This window comes from Neopelma chrysocephalum, unplaced genomic scaffold (assembly GCF_003984885.1).
Source record: "Neopelma chrysocephalum unplaced genomic scaffold, ASM398488v2 Primary Assembly neopelma1_59, whole genome shotgun sequence".
In the NCBI taxonomy this organism is placed as follows: domain Eukaryota; kingdom Metazoa; phylum Chordata; class Aves; order Passeriformes; family Pipridae; genus Neopelma; species Neopelma chrysocephalum.
The window spans coordinates 18,874,779-18,883,605 of NW_020897714.1; the positions used below are offsets into that span (position 1 = coordinate 18,874,779).

The 8,827-nt window shown below is 58.5% G+C and overlaps 1 protein-coding gene across 2 annotated transcripts; it reads right to left on the bottom strand.

Moving 5' to 3' along the window:
• Nucleotides 1-202: 202 nt before the first annotated feature.
• On the bottom strand, nt 203-8,441 carry CDC42EP1 (CDC42 effector protein 1). 2 transcript variants are annotated; one of them, XM_027680582.1, is made up of 4 exons: nt 8,134-8,441; nt 6,687-6,848; nt 3,731-4,618; nt 203-2,674 (listed from the first exon to the last, which is right to left on the bottom strand). In XM_027680582.1, exons 3-4 carry the CDS (start codon nt 4,170-4,172, stop codon nt 1,878-1,880), a joined length of 1,239 nt encoding a protein of 412 aa, XP_027536383.1. In that variant the 5' UTR covers nt 4,173-4,618; nt 6,687-6,848; nt 8,134-8,441; the 3' UTR covers nt 203-1,877. The 2 variants fall into 2 exon arrangements, with proteins under 2 accessions (XP_027536383.1, XP_027536382.1); XM_027680581.1 differs by lacking the exon at nt 6,687-6,848 and having other exon boundaries at nt 8,134-8,440.
• Between the last annotated feature and the right edge of the window lie 386 nt (nt 8,442-8,827).

Genomic DNA, 8,827 nt, shown 5'->3' on the forward strand with positions numbered 1-8,827 from the left:
CATGGGCCCAGGTGGATAGGATGTTGCTTTATGTGTGCCCCACAGAGCGGCACAAAGTACCAGGTTTATTAATCCAGGGATCCCAGAGGTGCTGGAATATCCTGCTGAGAGTAAAGAGGATGGGATTTGGTGGCTGGGGCACCAGCAGACGTAGCAAGGAAGACGATAAGGTCACGGCAGCCAAGAGGAGGCACCAGAGAAGTTAGTATCAAAACTGTTTTAATAAGGACAATAATAAGTGCATGGCATACAGAGTGGAGGCAGAAAGGATAATTCCATGGATGTGGGTCTTTGGTCTGGAGCTTGTGTTACAGTGTGGAAAGCAGAGGGTGGAGGGGAACTCGTCCTGAGAGCCTGGGTCCCCGCCCTGGAAGCAGGGATAAGGCTGATCCTGCTGGGTATCAGTGGCCAGAGCTGGGGACTTCTTGAAGCTGGTGCCTGCCCCAATTTGCTGCTGCTGGCTGGTGCAAGGCAGCCCCTCAGGGAGGCTGAGGAACATGGGCTTGCCCGTAGCCTCGGTGGCCTGACTGTGAGTGGCACTTGCACGTGCAATATGTGTGCACACCGGAGCTCTTTATTCTGCTCTGAAGAGCTCCCTGCCAAAAGCAGCCGGGTGGTGGCTGAACTGCATGGGAGCAGAGTCTTGCAGCCATGGCCTAGCATCTTCCCCCGCTGCACACCCCCTCCTGTCCCAGAGAACAAGGGGGGTCCTGTGAGGGTCCCTCTGGTGACCTCAGACCCTGAGCATGCTGGCTCCACACCATGGCACAAAGGCGCTTCTGTGAGGGCCAGTTTGCGCGCGGGGCAGCGTGGGGGGCAGCTCATTCCAGGGTGGCTGCGTCGCCCGGGGCCACTTGGTGAGGGACATTCCATCGTCCACACTTACCCCTGGGAAGGGGTGTACTGGGAAGAGGGGTGTGTGCATGGGGAATGGGCAGAGGGGCAAGGATGGAGACACAAACCACCTGCCACCACCATGAGGATGGTGGCACAAATTGAGTGGCTTCAGAGGAGGAGTCTCCTTGTTCTGAGGCAGGGGGAATGGAAGGGAGTTTCAGGATCTGAACTGCAGAATTTGGTGACCTGACAACCTGCCTCTGCTTCCAGCTAGCCAAGAAGTTTCTTCCCTCCCTGCTGAGAGGGGTTGGAGTCAGGAAAGAAGCCATCCTGAGTGATGTCCAGCAGTAGGAGGCAAGTGGAAAGACTCCTGCAATTATCTCTGTGCATGCTCTCACCTCCTGAACACTGAGCACACGGCTTTTTGGGAGAAAGGGGAAAAGAGGAACCTTAGGTCTTTGCCTGGCTCTTGGGTCCCCAGCTGACCTCCCCTAGCAGATAGATGTGCTATACTGCAGGGTCTTGCACTAGCTGGAGCTGGGGAGATCCCCATCCCCTACGTGCCAGAGCTATTGGTGGGAATATTTCTGGGAGGGCACCCATGCCAGTGCAGGGGGTGGTTGGGGGCTTCAGGGGGAGGATGGGGTATGTCCACAGACGTGCTGGTGGGGCCAGGCCGAGGGTTGGGAGAGATGGTACTGGGGAAAATGGGACAGGGTAGAAAGGAGTTTGGGGTTTCTTTGGCACATGGGAATGTCTCTTTGGTGTCTAATGGCAGTGAGGCTGGAGAAGGGGTGTGATGCCTGGCACTGCAGTGCTCACTAGCCCTTTGCTGCAGCCTGGCCCAGACCTAGGGAGCCCCCCACAAGATAGGCTCTCCTCCTGCCCCTCTCCAGCCCACCCAGTGTCCCCAGCTTGGCAAGGTGGTCACCCACTGTGTCTGCTGGTGACATTGGCACCTGAGTGTGGGGCACGGGGAGGAGGGTGAAGACCCCAGCACCAGTGTCTCTGGTGGGGCCTGTGATGGGAGGGGTGGCCATTCACACCTTGACTTCATCATCCTCTTCCTCCTCCTCATTGGCATACTCGAAGGAACTGCTGTGCCCACCTCGGGCACCAGTGTAGCTTTCCTGCCAGCTGGAGAGCTTGGTCTCCTCCTCCTCCTCTCCTTGGTTCCAGCTGGCCTCAGGGGACTGGCTCTCCCTTGTCACTTGTGACCGCCACAAGATGCTGCTGGGGCTCTCCCACGGGGTCTGTGTCCGGGCCTGCCGGGGACCCTCGCCCTTCTCTGAGCTCCGTGGGGTGCTGGTCCCACCGTAGTGGCGGGCCAGGACCTGGGTTGCTCGGTCAAATTCTCCCGCCTCAATGGTGCAGTCGTTCCAGTGCCCCTGCCAAGGGGTCCCTCTGGGCGCTGCCCCTGGCCCCGAAGCCCACACAGAGTCCGCTCCAGCACCTTCGATGGCATGTGCCTCTCCGTTGGCATGGACTGACAGACCTGGCAGTGAGCTGGCCCCTGACAGGTTGCTCTGCCTGGAGTGGTCCCAGAAGCTGGATGTTGACTTGTCCTCTTCGTGGGATGCACCCACTGCTGGAGGGACCCTGTCCTTGGTCCCCTCACCACACAAGAGGTGTGGGCCATCCTCCCCCACCTCATTCCCATTGGTTTCAGAGAAGCTCATCACCTGGAGGAGCTCGCTCATGAGGGAGGGCCCCAGGTCCAGGCGGAAGGACAGTAGGGAGTCCGAGCGATTCAGCTCATCTTCCCCAGGAAAGGTGCTCTCTTGGGGCTTTTCCAAGCGAGGGACACGAGGGATGGTACAAAACCCAGACTCCAGCCCTGTGAAGCAGAAGGGATGGCTGGTGAGGGGAGGGGATGGCTCTGTGGGCAGAAGCCTGCCTTACTTCTGCAGGGACAGGGGACACTGCCGTCACAGTGGCACAGGTCACGCTCTCGTCAGTGGCACTGGCCTCTAAAGGACAGGCCAGTATCTCTGTGGACATCTCCAAAGCTCAGAGTACAGTGGAGGGTATCCAGGTGCGCTCTGGGCTTGGTAAGATGGCAGTGGGGGCTGAGCCAGACAGGTGGGACCAGGAGATGGCAGCATTGCGTCAGCTTGCCTTTCCCTCTGAGCCAGGCCACCTCCCCTGGTTGCTGCAGGCCCCCCAGATCAAACCCCCCAGACCCAAGACCTTCTGCTCCCGACTTCCCTCCCTGGGGAAAACCTGAGCCACAGCCCAGTGCTGTGAGGCTGTTCAGGAGCCACATAGCTGTCCCGTCCTATCCTTTTCACAACCCTTCCCTAAAGGAGACCCTGGCTGGCAGGGAGGGTTGTGGGCAGGCTGGAGAAAGGGGGATGGAGTCCTGTGAGGAGCAGCACATGGAGATGTAGAGGTTGGCACTGCCAAGCAAGGGGCTAGAGCACCTGTGTGGAGGTGGGGAAGCCGTGCCATGAGTCTCCTTGACCTTGTAACCTTGGAGTGGGCATTGCTCCACTGTCCCAGCATCCTCTTAGCTTCCTCAGGGAGGCTGCTCATGGTAAAGGTGTAGGGCTGGGGCTAGATGGAGGGCACTGCCTTACAGCTACTCCACACAGGCTGCCAGCTGTGTGGGGCTAGGGGAGAGGGGAAGAAACAGAGAAACCATCCATGCCCCACTTTGGGGGACACCCTGGAAGGAGACCCTCCAAGGGCAGGAGCAAGGACCATGGTTCAGAGCAAGGTTAGGGTTATCTGCTCACAGGGATTATCAGGACTGGGGACTCTTAAATGTTCCATCTCTCCTGAGAGCCTGAAGTCCCTCAGTGAGGAGGAAACTGAGGTATGGAGCAATGGAGAAGGGCTGCAGAGGACGCACAGTACCTGGGTGCCAGCCTCTGCCCTGCGCTTCACTCACCGTAGGCCTGGTGCGTTTTGGAGAACCTGTTGGATGCACTTTTGAAGGAGAATTTGCTGGTCAAGCCGCGTCCACCGCCACCGTCATACATCCCCTCGTTGAGCTGCGGCAGGGAGATGGCGTTCTTGATGATGGGCGAGATGGCCGGGGGGGCGGGCGATGCCCCCGCCTGGCCCCCACTGCCCCGTCTCTTCAGTGGCGTCCGGCGGACGTGCCGCAGCGTCCGGGTGAAGAAGTTGTTGGCTTTGGCTGTGTCAGCCCCGCCGTGGTTGCTAAGGAAAGAGGTGTCCCCAAAGACGTCCCCGCCGCGCCCCACGTGCATGGTGTGCCGGAAGTCCCCCAGTGGTGGGCTGATCATATCTGGCGTCAGCTCCGACTTCAGCCGCCGCTTGCCATGGGAGCCTGACACCCAGCTGAGCACTGGCAGCTTCCCCAGGCTCATGTTGCACCCTTCACCTCACCCTTGCCTCTGGAAAAGCCCCAAAAATCAGCCCTCAACAGGCTTCCAGCACTGGGGTGATCTGTCACATCCCTGAGCTTCCCATTGCTTCTGCCCAGATGCTCTTGGGGTAACAGCTCATGTCACTTTGGCTTCCAGCAGGTTTCCTGCTTTTCTGCACTATGTCGCACTCATGAAATCACCCTCAGAGGGTACTTCTCAGTGGTGAGGACAGTGGTGGCACGGAGGTGTCCCCAGGGGGTGTCTGGGTCAACCCTGGTTCTGCAGAGGCTGCTGGAAGCTGTGTCTGGCCGTGGGCTTTAGGGGTTAATCCTCTGTCTTCTGCCACTGCTGGGAGAGTGGAAGCCAGTCCCAGATGAAGCAGCAGGTGATGATGGGAGCTTGGGGTGGACTGGCAGGGCAAGTAAGTTGGTCCCCTTGTTTCCCACCTAAACAAGGTAAGAGGAACAGTTACAGCCTTGGAGAGGTTCAGTCATATGGACTGAACCCCCTGAACTGTCTGGAGAGGCTAAAGGCAGTGTATAAGACAATGGGGAGGTTGCTACTGGCTGTCCCCCTTGCCTGGCCTTCCTCTTGGGAAGGAAGAATAAGGCTTTCCTCCAAACCACACATACTGTCCCTCACCTCTCTGACCTCCCTCAGTGTGCCTCAGTTTCCCCCATCTGCAAAGCAGCTTGGCCAGACCCACGCCACAACACAGGCTGAGGATTTCCCTCCCAGGCAGAACCTCCCAGAGCAGTGCCCTGCCCGGCTGCCCCGGCTCCTGGGGCGAGAAACCTCTCCCTCCTTTTTGCTATTCAGATGAACCCTTGAGGAGAGGGTGAGGCCTGGGGACTGTGTGCTTCTCGGGGAGAAGGAGTGGTGGGAAGCAAAAATGCAATATTTGTAAATTGCTTTGTTTGTCCTTCACCGGCTGGGTCCCCAGGTACTGGGCAGACATGCTGGAGAAGCAGTCTGGCAGTGTGGAGAAAGCAGCTGCTTTGCAGGGAGGGGAAACTGAGGCATGGCAAGGGAGGTGATTGCTCAAGGTTGGAGGAGAAGGTAGAATGGGACCCTGCACTCAGGCGGGTCCTGGAGGCACTAAGGAGCAGGTGGGAAGCAGCAGCTGGATGCATGATAGCAGGGTGACGACTTCCCCAGTCAGTGAGGAGGACACTCAGATGGGCAGATTCCTCACTGGTATGTGGGCAAGTGGAAGAGAGTGGGTTGGGGAAAAGAGAGGATTTGGGTACGGGGCATCTCCGAGTATCAGTGTTCTGGGTAGCCACCTGGGGACATGTCCCTCCCTGGGGTCAGTTCTGGGGCCAGGGGAACAGGATGGAGCCGGGTCCCTCCATCAGGGCTGGTTTGGAGGACAGCATGACAAAGGGTGATCCAGGAGCCTCACATCCCTTGATCTCCATATGCTGGGACCCCCATCGCTGCATGGCTTTGTCTGTCTCCCCCTGTCATGTTGCCTGCCTCTCCCACCTGTCCCCGTGTCACTTCAGAATATCCAGGCACTGCCAGAGTGGAAAAGGCTCTGGCGAAGGGGAGTCCTGGACATGAAGTAGTTTTCCTGGCTGGCTACATGTGATTTTGCTTTGCCCTGGCCTTGTTTGCTCACCTGGGGCCCCTCTTATCTGCCAGGGGTTAATGCCTGGGGAAGGGAAAACAAACCTCCCTCAGCGGTGCCCAGCACCATTGGCTGCCTCCCGGGGTGGCAGTGGCCGGTGGCAGCAGGGCAGGTTGGATTCCTGCTGGCCCCCAGCTCCCTGGCTCATGCAGCTCAAGTCTTCATCCTGCTCACAGAGGCCATGCAATGCTGTCTCATAGCCGGGACATGGCAGATGGCAGATTTGGGGTGGAAGGACGACTGGGAAGCTATTTCCTCTCTCTGGCAGAAGCCCACCCATAGCCACTGGGTCAGGGCTCTCCTGGAGTGCAAGGAAACTACTAGGGTGGTCCCTGCAGCACAATAGGGGTCTTGGGACCACAGGGAGAGAGATGCAACCCCATTTTTGAGCTGTCCCCAGGGTCTCCCAGGAAGGCACATGACCCTGGAAGAGGGGATTAGGTGAGCTACAGCCCTCAAGTTTTCCTTTCCCTCTGCACATTGGAGCCCCTGAAAAACACAAAGTGGGGACTCTGCCCTTCAGCCTGTGCTGCACTGGCCAGGGCTACTCTGAGGGGTGAACTCCCCTATTCCACCCCAGGTCCCCTGTTCAGCAGAGCTGCCCTGCAGACCCTTGCGGGGGACATCACACCTTGGGATGGGGAGGCAAGGGAAGGAGGGATGTGGGAGGAGAGCATCCCCTTGCTCCCTGTCTGGACAACTATTGAGTGGGGAGCTTGGTGGAGGAAAGAGTTTCTCCTTCCTTGTCCCTTGGTCACCACAGGGAAGCAAGCCAATACCTGGCCCCTGGCTCTCCCTGCCTGCTGGCAGGCAACAGGCACTGGGAGGGGAGGGAGGGAGGAAGGGAGGGAGGGAGTGAGGCAGCTGGTGCCCAACCCTACCTGGATGGCAGGTTTCTGGCAGGCCTGTTGGGTTTTTTCTCCTTCCAATCTCCCCTTTTTCCTCCTTTCCTCTGCCTCTGGTATGACTCCCTGAAGACTGTGCCCCTTTGAGCCCTCTCCTTCACCCAACCAGATTCTTCCGTGCCAGGGAAACTCGTGATTCTGCGGGCAAAGGGTGACCTGTGTGCTGTCCTTTCCTCCACTGGGCAAGGGAACCACTCTGCCTGGCCATCTGTCTGTCCAGGTGCCACTGCTTCCATCTGGCAGCCCTCTGTGTTCGCCAATTCTCAGCAGAAAGCCCACAGCCCATCACGACCTCCCCTTCCCCGGCATCCTCTCTCTGGCTCCCTCCTCTCCTCCTCTGGGAAGCCCCCTGCCCTCAAAGACCCACGATCAGCACCTCCTCCTCCTACTTCCAGCCTGGCCTCCCCCATTTCCACCCCGAGTTCAGCTGGTTACCACTGGTTTTCCACTAGCTGGGAATGGCCTGAGCTGTTCTGCTTGCTGGGAAGAGCGGAAACCAGAAAGGGGGGGAAAATAATCCAGATGTCTAGTTGGCTGGAGCTGCTGAAAGCAGCCGCTTCCCTCCTCCTCCTCTCCTTACACCCCCCTCTCCCAAAGGGGACATACTCCAAAAGAGGCTGAATAATTTGGGGTGGTCTCAACAGTGGGAAGAGTGGGTGGAAATTGTTGTGGGTGGCCAGGAAGGCTTTCCCAGCCTTCCCAAGTGCCGAAAAACCTCCCTTTCCCCAAAGGAAGGGAGGCAGAGGTTCCCCTGTTGAGTGACTGCTCTGGGATGGGGAAAGCCAGCAGGGACAGGCTTTTGGGGAAGGGGGAAAGGGGCTTAGCTGGCTGGGCTGGGTCTCTTCCAGCTTCCCTGGAGCCGTGCCGGGCAGTAGGCAGACGCCTAAATCCAACTCCTGTGCTGCTGGCTGCTATATATATCCATAGTGATATCTCTCAGTATAACAAGGATATTTTTCCAAGTAGACGTGCTGGGACTTAGAGGGAGGTCAAGGCTATGAAGGTGGGCAGTTTCCAATCATCCCTTTCCTGCCCTCTCACGAAAAAGTGCTCCCTTTCTTCCTCCATGCCTCTGAAATCAAGGCGCCACGAGCCTGCAGGGTTTTGAGGGATATCCAGAGCAGAGTTTGGGAGGCCAGTGTCCCGCTGCCTTCCCCCATCTGTGGGACCCTCTTCTCACTCCCTTTCTTTCCTGCCTCTTCCCCCTGGCCCGCGTCCCCTCTCCTCACTCCCCGTTTCCTGTTGCATTCCTGCCTTCTTGTCCCTTTCTTTTTTGCCATCCTCCCCCTCTCTATCCCCTTGCCACCCTCCCCCCGCCCCGCTTCTCCCCTCTCCAACCACCCTCTCCACCTTTTCCTTCTGCTCCCAACATCTCCCCCTCCCCAGCTCTACAGACTGATGAATCAAAATTTTCAGGATTTACCTCTTTCAAGCCAGAGTTATTTTTCCCCGTCCTCCGGACGAAAAGTTGCGAGACACTCCCCGTGGGCCCCTGTAACTTGCTCCGAGGGTTACTGGTGCTGCGTCCTGGAATGGAGGTGGGGGGAAACGGGAGGCATGTCCCCCCTCCCTTTTCCCACGGCTGTCCCCCCAAGGCTGGCTCTCCCAGGCTGACGCCCTGATGCCACGGGAGAGAGGGAGCGAAGCTGGCGGGGAGGGGACGTGGGAAGGAGGAGGGCGGGCTGCAGCACTGCCGAGCCAATCCTCGACTCGGCAAGAAGACCAGAGAAAATGAGATTTATTCCAACTATCCAGGACAGAAAACTTCAGGAACTTCTCTGCCGCTCCCCTCCTCCTCCCCACTTCCCCAGTGCCATTTCCCGTCTGCCGGCATTTGCTGCCTCCCGCTCCCGGGCCCCGCTTCAATGGGTTTGGGGGAAGGGGGAAGCCCAGGTTGCTGGCTAACCTGGTTAGGGGAGCCTGGTGGGGCGCAAAGGAAAGGGCTTTGACCCCTCTGTGTGTGTGACCCCTCGGGTATCACACAGGGTCATCTCATCCCATGTTTGATAGAAGTCCCCACCAGTGTCTGTGGTGTAGTAGTGCCAGTCAGGACTGGGGTTGGGGGGTGGGTGGTCATTCCAGGACCTGTCGGTAGCATTGTGTTGGGTGTTAGCAGG